Here is a 21,469-nt window from a genome sequence, read left to right as displayed (position 1 = left end):
TTTATATTATCAGTAAATACTGTGTAAGCAAAACAAAATTAAAAATCTTCTTTACATATTCTTCTAAACTTGGCCTCATTTAGGCAGTTAAGAATATCAAGGTAGTGTTTTGGAAATAATAAAACCTGAGTCATAGCATACATCGTTAGTTCCTTTTTAATCTGAGTCTATGTGAGTTCTGATTTAGCTTCTTAATTACGATCATAAGTCATTGCATATCTATCACTTTAATTTTTACATATCAAAATGAAGTCATGTTAGGTGAACTCTAAGAACTGGGAAGATAAAAAATGAGAAGTATGTGGTGATTTTTTTTTTTCCTGTGAAAAGGTAGATCATCTAGCAGTTAGAAAACAAAACAAAGGAGGCATGAGACTTGTTCTTTGAAATCCTCCAGAGATGCGATAATAATTGAGCTAATATGCATTGGCTTCTCATAAATTGCCTCGGTAGTTTGGGCCTTAGAAATTAGCTTTCTCCCCATGCCTCTTCACTGTTGCTATAGTACTCCTACTAGAGGCCTGTTTGTTTGTGTTTAAGGAGCTAGGATAATTTCTCTATTACATTCACTTCCAGAACTTGCATTTTGTTTTTGTCTTCCAAGAACTCTGTAAAGTACCATCATTACTCTAGCAGGACTCTTGCTACTAAGTTCATTATATCATATCAGAAAATCAACAAAATAAGATTTCGAGCAGTGGCTTCCAAATCTGAACTGTGCATCAGAATCCCCTGGAGCTCTTTAAACAGAATACAGGTTTCTGGAACCCACACCAGATCTACATCAGATTCTTGGGTGCTGGGGATTCTGGAATCCGTACAGGTAGAAAAGGTGGGAAAGACCCCAGCCTTGGAACTTCAGGTTCCCCAAGTGATTTACGTATGGGGAGTGGGCTCACGACTGGGAATTGGAAAGATTCTAGACTAAGTTGGTGGTTATTTAAACTTCGTAGTGGTTTATTTAATAACTGAAGATGGTAGGATTGATGATAAACTCTGAGAATTATTTACTGTTTTTACATATGACTTAAGTGAATGCATCAAAAATTGGACAAAGACCTAGCACATTGTAGAATGAGATACAAATCCCAAATGACTGACAATACTGAGGGGAATGTTTGTTTTTCTTTGAGGGGAATGTTTGTTACAGACAAATGCTGAATAGAAAATATAGACCATAATATCGTAGGAGAAAGCCTACATAAACATCGTAGGAGAAAGCAGTTCATTGTGTGTCATCAAGGACAGAGCCACAAATCTGTGATGTAATGCCTACTACAAAAACTAATAAATATGATAACTTAGGTGAAATGGAAACAAATACTATTCTCAGTGCTGAAACATTAAAAATGTTCCTTTTATAATCAGGAGCCCCACAACAATTCCTACTAGCAGCAATATTCAGATTCCGGCCCAAACAATAAGTCAGGGAAGAAAAATAATACAGGTGAAAAAATAGGAAATAAAGAAAGAATGAAAGTGTCATGAAAAGTCTAAGGGAAATATGGCAACTGATTATTAGAATTAATAAGAGGGTTTAATAGGTTTTTCAGCCACAGATCAACATATAAAAGTCAATTGCAATAGCAGATGATTTGAAAATGAAATTTTTAGGAATACGTATGATGGCAACAATAAAAAATAGGAAGTACCTCATGATAAACTTAATGAAGTATGCAAGAACCTTACATAGAAAAATTTTAAACCTTACTGAAAGAGATTTTTAAAAGTCCTTAGAAATAATTTTGGGAGGTCTGCCATGTCAGCCGTATAGGAAGTCCCATTTGTCTCCAAATGGATCGATAAATTCAGGGCCTTTCTAATCAAACTCCCAACAGAATTTTTTCATGCAACTTGGCCAGCTAATACTAAATGCTATATGAAAGCATAAAGGAGCAGGAATAACTCCCAAGTACTCCAGAAGAAGACTAGAAACAGTGTTGAGGGTCAGGGAAAGAACTTGCCCTACTGGATATTAAGGTTTACTGTAAATAAAGCTCAGGTGGTTGATACAGTACATATTGATGATAAGTCAATGGAATAAAATAACTCTGAAAGAGAGGCCTGTGTATAGCAGAGCTGGCACTGCAGATCAGTAGGAACCCTCTTCTATCGAATATTAAATTGTGAAAGAGTAAAAGTGGATTCCTAAGTGATACCACACCGAAAGTCAATGTACATAACATTGAGGTTTTTTTTAAAAAAAAGAAAAATCAGGTTATAAAGCAGCATTTGTCATGTGATTCCATTTTTATAAAAAAATATATGTATTTCTATATCTTGAGGAAAGATCTGGAGGACATCAAAAGTCAAGGTGCCAGAAGTAACTGTTTCTGAGTGGTCAGATTATTGGCAATTTAACTCTCTCCTTATACCTTTTTTTTTTTTTTTAACACATTGAGTATACATCACTTTTAATTAGAAAAAATATTTTTTTCGTTTGGAGGGTTCTTTTTTCCTTAGCTATTCTTATTTGTTTATTCTTCTAGATTAATTTTAGAATTGTTTTTGACAACTTCTAAACTGCCTCCTAACACACACACACACACACACACACACACACACACACACACACACAATGTTTTCATTGTGATTTTGATTGGAATTTTCTGGTACGTAATAGGCACTCAGTACATGTTTGTTAAATAAATAAATATGGTCACAATTGGCATCTTTATAACAGCCCTTCCAACCCAGGAACATGGTATGTTACTCAGGCTTTTCAAGTCCTTTTTTAATAAATGTAAGTTTTGTGATTTTTAAAATACAGATCTCACACATTGACACGATTAATGATTTCTAAAATTGTACGGTCTTTTCACTTTCCCCCACGTTGAGTCAAACTGTTAGCTGTGTATCTTTAATGTCAGGACTTAGAAGTGTCAGAATGATTTAAAGGTAGATAAACATGTCCTGTGTAGCGAGGTTAAGGACCTGGGTTTATTTAGCTTAGAGTACATGACTAGATTGAAACTGACTACCTATCTCCAAGCATTTGGTAGCTGCCAGCGTTCTTTCAGCTCTGCTGAAAACAGAACACAAGAACATGAACTTCAGCTACAGAGTGAAGAATTTAGATTACAGATTGCAGACTGGCAGTGCAAAGCTGAAGCCGCCCTCAGAAACACTGTATTTGGACTGCACGGTGTATCTTAATTCATTGCTAATTTAAAATTTGGGAGATTACACATAAAAATTTGGATATTCAGCTTTTCTGGAAAGGCCTAAAATCTGGTACCCCAGTGCCCTAATTCTCAGTGGCAGCTGAGGGTAGCTCCTGTCTCCTGTAAACCAAGCATGCGCTTTCCCCAGTTTTCCACAGCCCACACTCAGCCCTTTTCATGTTACTCTCCTGCCCCTTAAAGCAGCTAAGTTTGCAACCTCAATTCAAATGGTAAAGGAAGAATCAAGTTGCACGAGGCTAGGTGTTGCATCTTCTCGTTTGGAATTTCAGTGTTTCTTAAAATATGATTTACATACGGTCCTGGCTAACAAGCAGGAAGTGAACTGAATGATCCTTCAAGGATGTTTCTTGTCCTGTGATCCTGCTGTGATCCTGTTAGAATAGTCCAGTGGCTCCTAAACTCTTTTTCTCATTGCACACGGTTGTAGAATCGCAGAGTTGGAATGGACCCCCCTGCGAGACAGGGAGGCCACAGAGGATATGCTTCATCTGGAGCTGGTCCTACACACAGGAAGTGTGAAAGTTGTTGCCGAGGGGCGAGCTTGAACGGCCAGCAGTTCAGACAACCGGCTACCTCACTGAGAAGCTTTCTTAAAAAATCTGTTTCTTTTATGCATAGTTATTTAAAGGTGAGGAAAGCGTTTTGTAGGGAACTTTGAGTTTTATAAGTACCCAGTTCTGTCATCCCCATTATTATGCGTGGTCTGGCAGAGTTACGATTGTGGCAACCATTGTTTTGAGTATCATTTCATCGGTGCTTACACAACAATGTAGACATGGTTTTCATACCTAATGTTAAGGGCGTACTTTCATAAACCAAAAAGTGGGAAAGCAGTATAGGAAAGAAATTTCAGAAGCGATAATTTCTCAATTTGTTTTCTTCTAATTTTTGTATGCCTGAGAAGCTTTCTCATTCAGTGGTAACATTCTCAGATGGATCCCACATATAGTAAAATTAATAGCACATGTGGCCAGTGGTATTGCATACAAAGTCAATGAAGGGACAGGTAGAAAAAAAAATTTTTTTTAAGTAAATTTGGCCACAAGTACTAATTTTGTTCGTAAGTTTTTTGTTTTTTTCGTGGAACTAACTAGTTTGCCCCATTTGTTTTGGCATCAAATAGACATAGCTTTATTGTGACTCAGAGTCCAGTACTGTCCTTATTTAAGGACGTGAAATGTTATCTCAAGGGATCTTTTTTGGAGTCTCTAAATGTCTTGGGTAATAAGTGAAATTTTTAGCCCAGGACCAAATATTCCACTTACCCACCCAAATTGTTTCCCAATTGTGGTCTTAAACTAGGATCCTGTGTGTGTGTTCTTAAACTTATGGTAGGACTCTTGTTTTTTGGTTCCCACAGAACAACCCCTGTCCTCAACGTCACCCATCACCAGCAATGGTGAAGATCACACTTCGACCTATTTCAAAGGGCCCCATCAGGGCTTTTCCAAAATCTCCATCTTATACCGAACCTCACTGTATGTTCTAAATGAAGGTATCACACTGTGCTTTGTCTACCCTTGGCCCTCTAATAAGGACAGGTGTAACTTTCTGAATGGACAGTTTCAGAAGTAATGAGTTAAAACTTCATTTTTCCTGAACAAAATAGCTTTAAAATACACATCCTCTTCATTTTTAAAATGCTTTATATGTTCCTGATCTAGTCTAGCATAGAAGAAGACATTGTCAGTACTTGGTAGCTATCAGTCCCTTCCTTCCTACCCTCTTATTAAATCTCACCAAGTCTTCAAATGGAGAATGAGAGCTGACTCATAACCTCAGACCAGAAACAGTCACAAGTCTGAACTGGTCCTCAATGTGGAGCTGCTTCCAGGTCAGCATATAGTCATCTGATTGCCACCAAGTGCCCTTTCTTAAAACAAGTATGAGACCACTATCCTACCTGCTTACCTTTGCTAAAATTTAAGTGTTTATAAATTTAAGATCCAGTTTCTTTGAAATTAATCTTTAGGACTAAATCTTCAAGTTATCTGAGTTCCAGACTTTGAATTACATAATTATAACATTAGTTTGAACCTGCTGTTTTCTGCAACACTTAAAGAAGCTATCAAAATTAATAAAGGGCTGGCATTATAAGAGAGCATACAGGTTGAAAATTTGAATTTAGGCAACTGAGCTTTTTTTATTTTTAAAGTTCAAATCCTGAATGGGGGGGTCACTCTATAAGACGACCAGCTTGATCTCCTTAAAAGGTCAGAATTATGAATAAAAGAAAGGGAGAGATTATTTTAGATTACAGGAAATGTAAGAGACATAACCAAATGCAATGCATGAACTTTGGCTGGCTTCTAATTCAAGAGGAAAATCACTGATACACATTTTGGGGGTAGTTTGAGAAATTTGAATATGGGCTGGTTATTTGATGGAGCAGTAATGTCATGCTCAGTTGTGATCACAGTATCTTGGTGATATAGGAGAATGTCTTGTTATATGTGAGTCTATGCTCACATATTTAGGAGTGAAGGGTCATGATGTCTAATTTATTCTGAAATGATTTACCAAGGGGCGCCTGGGTGGCTCAGTTGGTTAAGCGTCTGCCCTGGGCTCAGGTCATGATCCCGAGGTCCTGGGATCTAGTCCCACATCAGGCTCCCTGCTCAAGCAGACAATCTGCTTCTCCCTCTCCCTCTGCTCCTCCCTGCAGCTTGTGCACTCTCTCTCTCTCTCTGTCAAATGAATAAATAAAATCTTAAAAAAAAAAAGAAATGGTTTACCAAATAGTATATGAAATATGACAAAATATTAACCATTATTGAGTCTAGATGGTGGGGTTTTGGGTGTTCATGGCACTATTTTTCTACTTTTCTGGATGTTTGACATTTTTTATGTTTGTGAGTGATGATGGTAATAATGAAGAAGTCATCTTAGAGAGAGAGAGACTGTGGGACAAAGTAGGTCTTCCTACTTTGAGGCTGCCTTGTGGTTTGGGAGAAGGCTTGGCTGGAGGAGAGCCATGCAGCGTTGGATGGAGCCACCTCTGAAGCAGCCTACCTGTCATGCAGTCCTGATGGCTCAGCAGGCCACTCAGGCATTTTCCCAGGCTCCACGTGCTCTCAGAAGAGCTGTGGGAGAGGGCTCTGCCTTGTGATGCACTGTACCACAGGCTTCTCTTGGCAGCCTGAGGGAAGTTCGCATCACCTTGGCAATGAGTCCCCTGGAAAACAAGTGAAGCTGGATAGTTTGACAGTAAAAGCTCCATGTTGGATATTTGTTCTCATTGTCTTGGGACTACGAAATATAACAACCCCAATACACGACCACTCCCTTAGAAAGCGTTACTCACTGGAGCATGGTACTACTTACAAGCCAGGATGGAATTCATTCAACCCATATTTGATTTTTTGTTGCTGTTTTTCCCTTTCTATTCATGAAGTCTCTGAATTTCTAATAAAGCCATTTTGGAGCAGTTTATTTAGACAAAATATGGAATAAAATAGCAGAACTCAGGTTCCTTCTTAAAACATGAGCCACCCTTTCTTTCTCTCATATATATCCCTGAGTCCCTTCCCCGCAGCCCCCTTTTTTTCCTAGAGACTTACTGCTCTTTGGTGAATGAGCCGGTGAGCCAGAAGAATGTTAATGTGGTAACAAATCATCAATTGGGGCCTCACTGGAGGTTGGGAGGTCTGTGCAAAGGTAGTAGAGCAGTAGCTCTTCACAAACTACAGGACACCAGAGGCCTGGACTGGAGACCCCGGGGGGCTGCTTGGAGGCCCGGGGTCGGCGGCGGGGGGGAATGGATTCTTGCCGGTACTGCTCGTCGAGTGACATTCAGCAGTGCAGAAATATAAATTATTTCTAGAAATACACATACCTGAAGACTCCTGGTAGAAAGCTGATTCCACAACGAAACTTTCCTCCTCCTAACCCCAGTCTCGTCCTGTGTCTAAGGACAGTCTTCTTAGATGTAGAGGACCACAATAACTGGCAAGAAAGCAGGCGGACTTAAATGGGATTTACAAGTGCTGTGGAATCGTGGAATGCCATTGTCAGGTAGTTTTCAAGTGAAGAGATGCTCACTTTATGATTTCCATTTTGTCCCCCAACCCCAGTCTCCTCCTGACTCCAGTTCTGTGCTAACACCAGTGTTAGCAAGCTTGGAGCTTCGACGCAGGGAAGGGCAAAGAAAAGGGCCTCCTGGATTCTTTGCCAAGTTGCTATTTAATTTTAGAGAATAGTGGAACTTTGCTTTAGTTCTGGATAAGTACAAAATCTCAGTGGCCTGCTGAACTCTGTGAGGAAAGTTAATTACATTAAAGAGCAAAGATAAGCATGTAGTCTTTATCACTGCCTGTTATCTATGGATAAATGAAATATATCTCTGTAGCATTTCAAGTAAGTATATTTTAGTGGCAGTGATTTTCTCTGTTTATATATCAAAACTAGTTTTCCATAAGAACTGACACAGTATCTTTTGTGTTTAATCTCTCTTCAAATTCTCTTTAAACAATAAAGTTTCCTATGGCCAGTGGAATTTGGATTAAGCAGGTGCAAATCTTTTTTACATGTTAAACTTGCCATTTCTCTTGTAGATGCCATGGCAGGGGTGGGGGTTGGGAGTGGTTTTCCATTGAAATCATGGTTAAGTGACCAGTTTAGGAATGATTCTCTTTAGCATAATCCTATCCTGGGGGTGGGAAGGATGGGGAAAAGGGTTCAGTGAACTCAGTTCTCCTGATAATTTCAGTAATCACTTAGTTACAATTTTCTTTAGTCTGCTTTCTTTTTCTGTAGAGGAAGGTATCATATTGAAACTGTTATTTAGCCTCCCAAGTAAGATTTAGTTATCATTCAAGGTATGTCCAGAGACTGTGCTTCCTGAATTCAGAGCTGTAGCTTTCATAGTCAACTTCAGTTTTAGCCCTTTCCTAATAATAACATTCTATTGCAGGAGATGTTGTACAGGGATATTTTTGAAAATCTCCATCTTAGTCACCTAGGGCAGTAAGTATTAAGTATGATTCACCAGCAAACATTTTTAGATACTGCATTTTGTTATTGTTTTTCACACCTTTGGAAGACTGACTTTATAAATCATTACTTTGAAAATCACTGTAAAATTTTTCTGTGTGTATTTGTGAATTCCAAATTGTTAAGGACTCCTTTCTTACAACCTCCTTCTTCCCCCCAAAGAAGGAGGACAAATAAACAGATGCAGAAGTCTCTTCCACTCTCAGTGACCAAAGGAATAAAGGATTTGTTTTAAAGCGCTCAGAATAATGCCAGTGGTGTACATATTTTGTTTGACATTTTATGCAGAAGAAAGGCACATGATCAAAACACAGTCCGTTTCAGATGTGTTAGAAAAAATACATTTCATCTCTATAAATCTGGAGATTATGCTATCATAGATGTCACTGTTATTGGCAGTCCTTGTGACTAAAGCAGTTGTGCTGTCAAAGCTGTAGCTTGTGTAGACAGACGTCAAATCTGCAGTCACTGATGTTGTTCTAGATCTTTCTACAGGGGTGTCAGAGGATACTGAATGTATAAATGGGAACTTTTTTTTTTTTTAAGAATTTATTTATTTGAGAGAGAGGGAGTGAGAGAGAGCATGATAGGGGAGAGGGTCAGAGGGAGAAGCAGACTCCCTGCCAAGCAGGGAACCCAATGTGGGACTCGATCCCGGGACTCCGGGATCATGACCTGAGCTGAAGGCAGTTGCTTAACCACTGAGCCTCCCGGGCGCCCCAAAAATGGGAACTTCTTTACTTCTTTGTGGTATGTGTGTGTGTGTGTGTGTGTGTGTGTGTGTGTGTATATATACACACATATATATACACACACATATATATAAAAGTTATTTCAGAACAGTTATAATCATGGATTTTGAAGAATCTGATGGTCCTAGAGACCACCTCTTATAACTCCTGACCCTTCCAATTTCATGGATATAATACTATCTCTGAGGTTGTCTTAGAACCTGGAGATGCTTATCCCTCTTCCCCCAAAGAGGAATCTTTTGCTACCCTATGAGATGAATGGTAATGTCTCCATTTGCAGATGGAATATACTCCTTTGTACCAGGCTTCTTTACTTGAAATTTTGTTTGTGAGACTTTTTTTCTGATAGGGCCTGGAGTTGTAGTTTATTCATTTTTAGGGGCAGTGTAGTATTTCACTGATTATGCCCCCTTCTCTTTAAATGTAAGTTTCCGATGTACATCTTTATAATTTGACATCTGTATACATTAGGAAGTGATCACCATAGGTCTAGTTATCTTCCAGGTAACATCCAGATAACTCTCTTCACTCTTTCACTGACCCCCCACCCCGCCTCCTGTAACCAATAGTCTGTTGTTTTTGTTGTATTTTGTTTGTTCATTTATTTGGCATTTTAGATTCCACATATGAATGAAATCATATAGTATTTGTCTTTCTCTGACTTAATTTCATTTGGTCTGATACCTTAAGGGTCCACCTATATTGTCAAAAATGGCAAGATTTCATTCTTTTTTTTTTTATGTTTGAGTAGTAGTCATTGTATAAATGTACCACATTCTCTTTATCTATCTATCGATGGACACCTAGGTTGTTTCCATATCTTGGCTATTATAAGTAATGCTGCAATAAACATAGGTGTGCACGTATCTTTTCGAATTAGTGTTTTCATAGTCTTTGGATAAATATCGCAGAGTAGAATATCAGGGTCATATGGTAGTTCTGTTCTTAATTTTTTGAGGCCACTATGGTTTTTTTTATTCTTTCTTTTTTTTTTAAGATTTTATTTATTTTTTTTTGTCAGAGGGCACAAGCAGGGGAAGCGACAGGCAGAGGAAGATTCACGCTCCCCACTGATCAAGGACCCCAGTGCGGGATTCCATCCCGGGACCCTGGGATCATGACCTCAGCCGAAGGCCAATGCTTAACCAACTGAGCCACCCAGGCATCCCACTGTGTTTTTTATAGTGGGTACACGGATTTACATTCTCACTAACAGTGCACAAAGGTTCCCGTCTCCACATTCTCACCAACACTTGTAATTTCTTATCTTTTTTTAAATAACCATTCTGACAGATGGTAGGTGTTTCTCATTGTGGTTTTGATTTGCATTTGCCTGTTAAATAGTGCTGTTAAGCATCTTTTCATGTGCCTGTTGGCCATCTGTATGTCTTCTTTGGAAAAATGTTTATTCAAGTCTTCTGCCCCTCCCCCTTTTTGTAGAGGGGAGGGGGGAAGGGTAGGAGGGGCAGAAGGAGAGGGAGAGAGAGAATCTTAAGCAGGCTCCGTGCTCAGTGCAGAGCCCAACACAGAACTCGATCTCACAATCCTGAGATCATGACGTGAGCTGAAATCAAAAGTTGGATGCTTAACTGGACTGAGCCACCCAGGTGCCTCTCTTCTGCCCATTTTTTAATCAGGTTGTTTGTTTTGTTGTTGTCATTGAGTTAAATGAATTTTGTATGTATTTTAGATATTAACCCCTTATTGGATATATAGTTTGCAAAACAAACAAACAAAAAAAACTTCTCCTACCCAGTGGGTTGCCTGTTCATTTTTTTGCTGGTTCCTATGCTGGGTAGAAGCTTTTAAGTTTGACGTAGTCCAATTTGTGGACTCTCACTTCTGTTTCCCTTGTCTTTAGAATCACATCCACAAAGATGTTGCTAAGACTGATGTCAAGGAGTTTAGCACTTGCATTTTCTTCTAAGAATTTTATGGTTTCAGATCTTACATTCAAGTTTTTAATGCATTTTGAGTTAATTTTGTGTATTATACACAAAAATGGTCTAGTTTTATTCTTTCGCATATGGCTGTCCAGTTTTCCCAACATCGTTCTTTTTTTTTTTAATGTTTTATTTATTTATTTGAGAGAGAGAGAATGAGAGATAGAGAGCACGAGAGGGAAGAGGGTCAGAGGGAGAAGCAGACTCCCTACCGAGCAGGGAGCCCGATGTGGGACTCGATCCTGGGACTCCAGGATCATGACCTGAGCTGAAGGCAGTCACTTAACCAACTGAGCCACCCAGGCGCCCCCCAACACCATTCTTGAAGAGACTGCCCTTTCCCTATTGTATGTTCTGGGCTCGTTTGTTATATATTACCTATTCATATATGTGTGGGTTTATTTCTGGGCTTTCTGTTCTGTTTCATTGATCTGTGTATCTGTCTTTGTACCCGTACCAAAATGTTATTTACTACAGCTTTGCAGTATAGTTTAAAGTCAGGAAGTGTGATACTTCCAGCTTTGTTCTTCTTTCTCAAGATTGCTTGGGCTTTTCAGGATCTTTTGTGGTTCCATACAAATTTTTAGACTTATTTGTTCTAGTTCTGTGAAGTATGCCACTGGAATTTTGATAGGTATTGCATTGAATCTGTGGATTGTGTTGAGTAGTATAGACATTTTAACAATATTAAGTCTTCCCAGTGTGAGTACACAATATGTTTCCATTTATTCTTCTTCAGTGTCTTAAAGTTTTCAGTGTCCAGGTCATTCATCTCCTTGCTTAAATTTATTAGGAGGTATTTTATTCTTTTGTTAGTGCAATTGTAAATGGGATTGTTTTCTAAACTTCTCTTTCTAATGTTTTGTTATTAGTGTATAGAAATACTACAGATTTCTATGTATTGGTTTTGTATCCTGCAACTTGACTGAATTCATTTATTCTAACAGTGTTTTGTTTGTTTTTTGGTGGATTCTTTACAGTTTTCTATACATAGTATTATGTCATCGGCAAGTAGCGACAGTTTTACCTCTTTTCCGATATGAATGCCTTTTATTTCTTGCCTAATATTTGTGGCTAGGACTTCTAATACTGCTTCTGAATAAAAGTGGTGAGAGTGGGCATCCTTGTCTTGTTCCTGATCTTAGAGATTTCAGCTTTTCACCATTGAGTGTGATGTTAGCTATAGGGTTGTCAAATAAAGTCTTTATTACATTGAAGTATATTTCTTCCATATCCACTTTGTTGGGAATTTTTATCATAAATGGATGTTGAATTTTGTCAGATTTTTTTTTCCTGCATCTATTGAGATGATCATGTGATTTTTATCTTTAATTTTGTTAATGTGATGTGCAGTATAGATTGATTTGCAGATATTGGACAATCTTGGCACCACTGGAATAAATCTCACTTGATCATGGAGTATGATTCTTTTAATGTATTGTTGGATATGTTGCTAATATTTGTTGTAGATTTTTGGATCTATGTTCATCAAGGATATTGGCTTTTACTTTCCTTTCTTTGCGGTGTCCTTGTCTGGTTTTGGTATCAGGGTAATGCTGGCCTTGTAAAATGTGATTGGAAGCTTTCTGTCCTCTTCAAATTTTGGAAGAGTTTGAAAAGGATAGGTGTTAATTCTTTGAATGTTCAGTAGAATTCTCCAGTGAAGCCATCTGGTCCTGGACTTTTGTTGTTGGGAGGTTTTTGATTACTGTTTCAATCTCCTTACTGGTATATTTAGATTTTGTATTTCTTTATTATTCAGTCTTGGAAGATTGTAGGTTTCTAGGAATTTATTCATTTCTTCTAGGTTGTCCAGTTTTTTGGTGTATCATTTTTCATAGTAGTCTATTACAATCCTTTGTATTTCTGTGGTATTGGCTGTAACTTCTCTTTCTGATTTTATTTGAATTCTTTCTCTCTCTTTTTCTTGGTTAGTTTAGTTTCTTTTGTGTATTTACTATATATTTTTTTTCCTTCTGGTTACCATGAGGTTCACATTGAATATCATATGTCAGTAGCAGTTTGTTTTAGATTAATAGCAACTTAATTTTAAATACATTCCAAAGCTTTACCTTATTACTCCTCCCCCATGTTTTCTATTTCTTTTTTCTTTTTTATTGTTATGTTAATCACCATACATTACATCATTAGTTTTTGATGTAGTGTTCCATGATTCGTTGTTTGTGCACATCACCCAGTGCTCCACGCAGAATGTGCCCTCTTTAATACCCATCACAAGGCTAACCCATCCCCCCACCCCCTTCCCTTGTAGAACCCTCAGTTTGTTTTTCAGGGTCCATCGTCTCTCATGGTTCGTCTCCTACCCCCATTTACTCCCTTTCATTCTTCCGCTCCTGCTATCTTCTTCTTCTTCTTTTTTTTCTTAACATATATTGCATTATTTGCTTCAGAGGTACAGATCTGTGATTCAACAGTCTTGCGCAATTGACAGTGCTCACCATAGCACATACCCTACCCAATGTCTATCACCCAGCCACCCCATCCCTCCCACCCCCCACCACTCCAGCAACACTCAGTTTGTTTCCTGAGATTAAGAATTCCTCATAACAGTGAGGTCATATGATACACGTCTTTCTCCGAATGACTTATTTCACTCAGCATTACACCCTCCAGTTCCATCCACGTCGTTGCAAATGGCAAGATCTCATTCCTTTTGATGGCTGCATAATATTCCATTGTGTATATATACCACATCTTCTTTATCCATTCATCTGTCCATGGGCATCTTGGCTCTTTCCACAGTTTGGCTATTGTGGACATTGCTGCTATTAACATTGGGGTGCACGTACCCCTTCGGATCCCTACATTTGTATCTTTGTGGTAAATGCCCAGTAGTGCAATTGCTGGATCGTAGGGTAGCTCTATTTTCAACTGTTTGAGGAACCTCCATACTGTTTTCCAGAGTGGTTACACCAGCTTGCATTCCCACCAACAGTGTAGGAGAGTTCCCCTTTCTCCGCATCCCCGCCAACATCTGTCGTTTCCTGACTTGTTAATTTTAGCCATTCTGACTGGTGTGAGGTGGTATCTCCTTGAGGTTTTGATTTGGATTTCCCTGATGCGGAGCGATGTTGAGCACTTTTTCATGTGTCTGTTGGCCATTTGGATGTCTTCTTTGGAAAAATGTCTGTTCATGTCTTCTGCCTCTTTCATGATTGGATTATTTGTTCTTTGGGTGTTGAGTTTGATAAGTACTTTATATATTGTGGATACTAGCCCTTTATCTGATATGTCATTTGCAAATATTTTCTCTCATTCTGTCGGTTGTCTTTTGGTTTTGTGGACTGTTTCTTTTGCTGTGCAAAAGCTTTTGATCTTGTTGAAATCCCAAGAGTTCATTTTTGCCCTTGCTTCCCTTGCCTTTGGCAATGTTTCTAGGAAGAAGTTGCTGTGGCTGAGGTCGAAGAGGTTGCTACCTGTGTTCTCCTTTAGGATTTTGATGGACTCCTGTCTCACGTTTAGGTCTTTCAACCATTTGGAGTCTATTTTTGTGTGTGGGGTAAGGAAATGGTCCAGTTTCATTCTTCTGTATGTGGATGTCCAATTTTCCCAAAACCATTTGTTGAAGAGACTGTCTTTTTTCAATTGGACATTCTTTCCTGCTTTGTCGAAGATTAGTTGACCGTAGAGTTGAGGGTCCATTTCTGGGCTCTCGATTCTGTTCCATTGATCTATGTGTCTGTTTTTGTGTCAGTACCATACTGTCTTGATGATGACAGCTTTGTAATAGAGCTGGAAGTCCGGAATTGTGATGCCGCCAGCTTTGCTTTTCTTTTTCAACATTCTTCTGGCAATTAGGGGTCTCTTCTGGTTCCATACAAATTTTAGGATTACCTGTTCCATTTCTTTGAAAAAAGTGGATGGTGTTTTGATGGGGATTGCATTGAATGTGTAGATTGCTCTAGGTAGCACTGACATCTTCACAATGTTTGTTCTTCCAATCCATGAGCATGGAACGTTTTTCCATTTCTTTGTGTCTTCCTCAGTTTCTTTCGTGAGTATTTTATAGTTTTCTGAGTACAGATCCTTTGCCTCTTGGTTAAATTTATTCCTAGGTATCTTATGGTTTTGGGTGCAATTGTAAATGGGATCAACTCCTTAATTTGTCTCTCTTCTGGCTTGTTGTTGGTGTATAGGAATGCCACTGATTTCTGTGCATTGATTTTATATCCTGCCACTTTACTGAATTCCTGTATGAGTTCTAGGAATTTTGGGGTGGAGTCTTTTGGGTTTTCCATATAAAGTATCATATCATCTGCAAGTAGTGAGAATTTGACTTCCTCTTTGCCGATTTGGATGCCTTTGATTTCTTGTTGTTGTCTGATTTCTGTGGCTAGGACTTCTAGTACTGTGTTGAATAGCAGTGGTGATAATGGACATCGCTGCCGCGTTCCTGACCTTAGGGGGAAAGCTCTCAGCTTTTCCCCATTGAGAATGATATTCGTTGTAGGTTTTTCATAGATGGCTTTTATGATATTGAGGTAGGTACCCTCTATCCCTATACTCTGAAGAGTTTTGATCAAGAAAGGGTGCTGTACTTCATCAAATGCTTTTTCTGCATCTATTGAGAGGATCATCTGATTCTTGTTCTTTTGTTAATGTATTGTATCACGTTGATTGATTTGCGGATATTGAACCAAACTTGCAGCCCAGGGATAAATCCCACTTGGTCATGGTGAATAATCCTTTTAATGTACTGTTGGATCCTATTGGCTAGTATTTTGATGAGAATTCTTGCATCCATGTTCATCAAGGATATTGGTTTGCAATTTTCCTTTTTGATGGGGTCTTTGTCTGGTTTTGGGATCAAGGTAATGGTGGCCTCATAAAACGAGTTTGGAAGTTTTCCTTCCATTTCTATTTTTTGGAACAGTTTCAGGAGAATAGGTATTAATTCTTCTTGAAATGTTTGGTAGAATTCCCCTGGGAAGCCATCTGGCCCTGGGCTTTTGTTTGTTAGGAGATTTTTGATGACTGCTTCAATTTCCTTAGTGGTTATAGGTCTGTTCAGGTTTTCTGTTTCTTCCTGGTTCACTTTTGGTAGTTGATACATCTCTAGGAATGCATCCATTTCTTGCAGGTTATCTAATTTGCTGGCATAGAGTTGCTTATAATATGTTCTTATAATTGTTTTTATTTCTTTGGTGTTGGTTGTGATCTCTCCTCTTTGATTCATGATTTTGTTGATTTGGGTCATTTCTCTTTCTTTTGGATAAGTCTGGCCAGGGGTTTATCAATCTTGTTAATTCTTTCAAAGAACCAGCCCCTAGTTTCGTTGATCTGTTCTACTGTTCTTTTGGTTTCTAGTTCATTGATTTCTGCTCTGATCTTTATTATTTCTCTTCTCCTGCTGGGTTTAGGCTTTATTTGCTGTTTTTTCTCTAGCTCCTTTAGGTGTAGGGTTAGGTTGTGTATTTGAGACCTTTCTTGTTTCTTGAGAAAGGCTTGTATTGCTATATACTTTCCGCTTAGGACTGCCTTTGTTATATCCCAAAGATTTTGAACAGTTGTGTTTTCCTTTTTATTGGTTTCCATGAATTTTTTAAATTCTTCTTTAATTTCCTGGTTGACCCATTCATTCTTTAGTAGGATGCTCTTTAGCCTCCATGTATTTGAGTTCTTTCCGACTTTCCTCTTGTGATTGAGTTCTAGTTTCAAAGCATTGTGGTCTGAAAATATGCAGGGAATGATCCCAATCTTTTGGTACTGGTTGAGACCTGATTTGTGACCTAGGATATGATTTATTCTAGAGAATGTTCCATTGGCAGTAGAGAAGAATGTGTAGTCCGTTGCTTTGGGATGGAATGTTCTGTATATGTCTGTGAAGTCCATTTGTTCCAGTGTGTCATTTAAAGTCTTTATTTTCTTGTTGATCTTTTGCTTAGATGATTTGTCCTTTTCAGAGAGGGCGGTGTTAACGTTCTCCACTGTTATTGTATTGTTGCAATGTGTTTCTTTGCTTTTGTTATTAATTGCCTTATATAATTGGCTGTTCCCATGTTCGGAGCATAGATATTTACAATTGTTAGATCTTTTTGTTGGATAGACCCTTTAAGTAGGATATAGTGTCTTTCCTCATCTCTTATTACAGTCTTTGTTTTAAAATCTAATTTGTCTGATATAAGGATTGCCACCCCAGCTTTCTTTTGGTGTCCATTAGCACGGTAAATGGTTTTCCACCCCCTCACTTTCAATGTGGGGGTGTCTTTGGGTCTAAAAGGAGTCTCTTGCAGACAGGATTTCGATAGGTCTTGTTTTTTAATCCGGTCTGATAACCTGTGTCTTTTGACTGGGGCATTTAGCCCATTTACATTCACGGTAACTATTGAAAGATAGGAATTTAGTGCCATTGTATTGCCTGTAAGTTGACTGAGACTGTATAGTGTCTGTGTTCCTTTCTGATCTATGCTGCTTTTAGGCTCTCTCTTTGCTTAGGGGACCCCTTTCAGTGTTTCTTGAAGGGCTGGTTTTGTGTTTGCAAATTCCTTTAGTTTTTGTTTGTCCTGGAAGCTTTTTATCTCTCCTTCAATTTTCAGTGACAGCCTAGCTGGATATAGTATTCTTGGCTGCATATTTTTCTCATTCAGTGCTCTGAAGATATCATGCCAGTCCTTTCTGGCCTGCCAGGTCTCTGTGGATAGGTCTGTTGCCAATCTAATGTTTCTACCATTATAGGTTACATATCTCATCTCCCGAGCTGCTTTCAGGATTTTCTCTTTGTCTCTGAGACTCGTAAGTTTTACTATTAGATGTCGGGGTGTTGACCTATATTTATTGATTTTTTGAGGGGTTCTCTGTGCCTCCTGGATTTTGATGCCTGTTTCCTTCCCCACATTAGGGAAGTTCTCTGCTATAATTTGCTCCAATATACCTTCTGCCCCTCTCTCTTTCTTCTTCTTCTGGGATCCCAATTATTCTAATGTTGTTTTGTCTTATTGTATCGCTTATCTCTCGAATTCTGCCCTCATGATCCAGTAGTTTCTCTCTCTTTTTCTCAGCTTCTTTATTTTCCATCATTTGGTCTTCTATATCGCTGATTCTCTCTTCTGCCTCATTTATCCTAGCAGTTCGTGCCCCCATTTTTGATTGCACCTCATTAATAGCCTTTTTGATTTTGATTTGGTTAGATTTTAGTTCTTTTATTTCTCCAGGAAGGGCGTCTCTAATAACTTCCATGCTTTTTTCAAGCCCAGCTAGTATCTTTAAAATCATGCTGAACTCTAGGTCCAACATCGTACTAATGTCCCTATTGAGTAGGTCCCTGGCAAACGGTACTACCTCTTGTTCTTTTTGCTGAGGTGATTTTTTTCGTCTTGTCATTTTGTCCATAGGGGAATAGATGAATGTGATAACAAAATGCTAACAATGTAACAATGTCCCCAGAAAATATAAATAAATCAGAAAAGACCTGAAACTTGGGGAAAAGAAAGGGAAAGAAAGAAAAAAGAAAGAGGAATAAAAAAAGATAAAAAGATAAAAACAAACAAAAACAGAACAATACAAAAAAAACAGAATATGATCATATATGATCAGGCTAGTGCATAGATCAGTGCCACACACCAGATTTTGGATGTATTTTGGTCTGTTAGAAGAAAGTGCCTCCTAAAATTTTAAGGAAAGAAAGACTTATATATGTACAAAATAAGGGTTGATAGAATGAAGGGATGGAAGATGACTGTAAAGATGAAAATTATAAAAGATTTTACAAAAGGAATTGATAAGAAGTTGTTTGAACAAAGAAAGAAGATTTAAAGAAAAAAGTGAGATAATGTGATCAGGCAGGAGACTAGAACAAAGCCATATCCTAGTGATTCAGTGTATATTTCGATCTGTTAGAAGAAAGTGTATCTCAAAATTTTAAAGATAGAACAACACATATATATGCCAAAAATAAGGGTAACTACTATGAAGGGATAGAATAGGACTCTAAAAATGAAAAATAAAAATGTTTTTTTTAAAAAAGGGATTGATAAGATGTTGGTTGAAAAAGGGAAAAAGAAAAATTAAAAAAAAAAACAGTTAAAAAAATTAACTTTGTAAAACTAATGAATCATTGTAAAAAAAGCCATGAATTCTATGTGCAGTATTCCCCTAGCACTGGAGTTCTCCCATTCTCCTTGATCGGTAAACTTGGTCTGGGCTGGCTGTTCCTGCTGATCTTCTGGGGGAGGGGCCTGTTGCCGGGGTTCCCAAATGTCTTTGCCGGAGGCGGAATTGCCCCACCCTTGTCGGTCTGGGCTAAGCAATCTGCTCGGGTTTGCTCTTGGCAGCTTTTGTTCCCTGCAAGCTCTCGGTGCAGCTTTGGAGGATTAGAGTGAAAATGGTGGCCTCCCAGTCTCCGACCGGAGGAGCCGAGAACTTGGTGCCCCGCCCCTCAGTGCACCCCCAGAGAAAAGCAGTCAGTCACTCCCTTCTCCCCGGTCTCCCTCCGCACCCCGTGCTCACCCGGCCTGTGACCGTGTGTTTCTATCTCTGGCACCCACCCCATGTGGAGTCTCCAAACCCAGCAGATCCCTGAGGTGCGCTCACGCGCCGCTCCTCCGGCAGAGGAAGGGGCGTGTCCCCGCTCTGCCGCTTGTTGGGTGTCTGCTGGAGGAGCAGTGGCCCGACTGGGCCGCGGATCACAGTTTATGGCAACCCCAAGCTGAGAGCCCGCTCCTCGGCTCCGTCTCTGCAGTCGGCTTCCCCGCTCCAATACCTGGGAGCTCTGCCTCACTCAGGCACCCCCGGTCTTTCTGTGACCCCGAGGGTCCCGAGACCACACTGTCCCACGAGGGTTCCTCCCCCAGCTTAGCCACTGGAGCAATGTCCCTCAGCGGAGCTGATTTCTAAACATTCCGATTTTGTGCTCTGCGGCTTTATCACTTGCCAGAAGCGCCCGATGGAGGCCCCCTCCCCCACCGTCTATTCTCCCGAATATTGCCTCAGATTCACTTCTCCGCAAGCCCTACCTTCCAGTAAGTGGTCGTTTCTCTGTTCAGAGAGTTGTTGCTACTCTCTTCTTCGATCTCCTGTTGAGTTCGTAGGTGTTCAGAATGGTTTGATCCCTATTCAGCTGAATTCCTGAGACCAGACAAAATCCAGGTCTCCTACTCCTCTGCCATCTTGCTCCGCCCTCCCATTAGCATTTCTTGTAGGACCCATTTAGTGGTGATGAATCCTTTACCTTTTGCTTATCTGGAAAGCTCTTAATCTGCCCTTCAATTTGGAATGGTAACCTTACTGGTTAGAGAATTCTTGGTTGAATTCATTGAACAGATAAAGTAACTGAGCTACTTCAGGGATGGGAGACCATCCCAGCCAGGTGCTCTGGCCAGCAGAGCTCAGATTGTAATGTTTACTCTTTCCTCTCAAGTGAGTCCCTCTATTGATTCCTTTTATTCTTTCATTTGCTAAATAATTATTGAGCACCTACTATGTAGTAGGCACTTGGGAGGCTTGTGGGATTCAGTGGCAAACAAGCTTGTAGTCCAGTGATGTCCTCTTTCATTTTATAGGTTATGGCTTTCAAATCACAGCCTATTTCCTCAAGAGAGGGATACGCCTTCACTGTTTCGGGGGTTCACAGAGGACTGGTAAGAAACTGATTTCTTGAGTTGACAGGCACTTTGCACTATTAAATTGCTCTAGAGAAGAAATGAAAATTAAGGAACCAAGATTCCAACTTGCTTCATTGCCTTTGTGAAATTGAAGTAGTAATTAAGAATATTTCTAAACATTTGTGATTTTTGTTTTGTTTTTTAATTTTCACTGATTTTGAGAACTGTGAGCTGAGCCACATTGTGCTTCACTCTCCTGCTGCATCTCAGCACTTTCATTGAGCTTCCAGAATGATTTGACAGGCAGTTAAACTATGAATCACTTCATCTTTGTCTGTGCACACCAAGTCCCTGGGATACAGAACAAGTGTGTACACGAGAAAATGCTTTCCCAGCCCAAAGCTGTCAGAGCCCTTCTTAGGTGTGTGACAAGGCCAGCTTCCCTCCTCATTTCCACAAGTCAAGAAGTCCACTGGGGAAATGATGTCAAACACGTCCAGCCAACAACAGTAAAGTCAGATGCTAATGACAATTCTCCAAGCTGATCTGAACATTGAAAAGAAAATCTAACTGAACTTCCTTGGATGATTTTAATATATAAGATATGAAACAGGGACTTTGAAAATAAACTGTACGAAGATTTGCTCTTGGAATCTTAACAGTGATCTGCACTTTTTAAACTTAAGGTGTCACTTAAATATATTACTCTCTTAATGGGGCTTTCCACTTTGTTCAATTCTCTTAGTAAAATAAGCCAGTTATCCTTGTATCTGTCTGTTAAAATGAAGGCTAGCTACTATGTATGGTAGAGATAGTTACTGCCTAAATCTTTATTTAAATATTAAAACAATAAAAATCTCAGTTATGACCTATGCAAAGAAAAGGTATACAGAAGTTGCTTTCTGTTTATACAATACCTAGCCCCAAAATGTTCAAAATTCATCATTTTGGCATTCTTATTTTTCAGAGAAGAAATGGAAGGACAAATCAGAGGAATTACTGGATAGAACTGATTATTTTGAATTTGAATTCTGATC

At 39.1% G+C, this 21,469-nt stretch overlaps 1 protein-coding gene across 2 annotated transcripts in view; it reads left to right on the top strand.

The window, feature by feature from the left end:
• The window catches only part of LOC113937357 (SLX4 interacting protein), a 193,028-nt gene that overhangs the window by 146,107 nt on the left and 25,452 nt on the right, over positions 1–21,469 (top strand). Inside the window, exon 5 of one of the 2 annotated variants that reach the window (XM_027621548.2) lies at positions 20,391–20,468. The exons of the other annotated variant lie outside the window; for it this stretch is intronic. Within the exon in view, the coding sequence (XP_027477349.1) occupies positions 20,391–20,468 (78 nt within the window). The remainder of the gene's footprint in view (positions 1–20,390; positions 20,469–21,469) is intronic. 2 annotated transcript variants of the gene reach the window in all.

Source organism: Zalophus californianus, chromosome 8 (genome assembly GCF_009762305.2).
Source record: "Zalophus californianus isolate mZalCal1 chromosome 8, mZalCal1.pri.v2, whole genome shotgun sequence".
Classification (NCBI taxonomy): domain Eukaryota; kingdom Metazoa; phylum Chordata; class Mammalia; order Carnivora; family Otariidae; genus Zalophus; species Zalophus californianus.
Note: the sequence above shows the minus strand (reverse complement) of the source record. Positions and strands in the feature narration are given on the sequence as shown.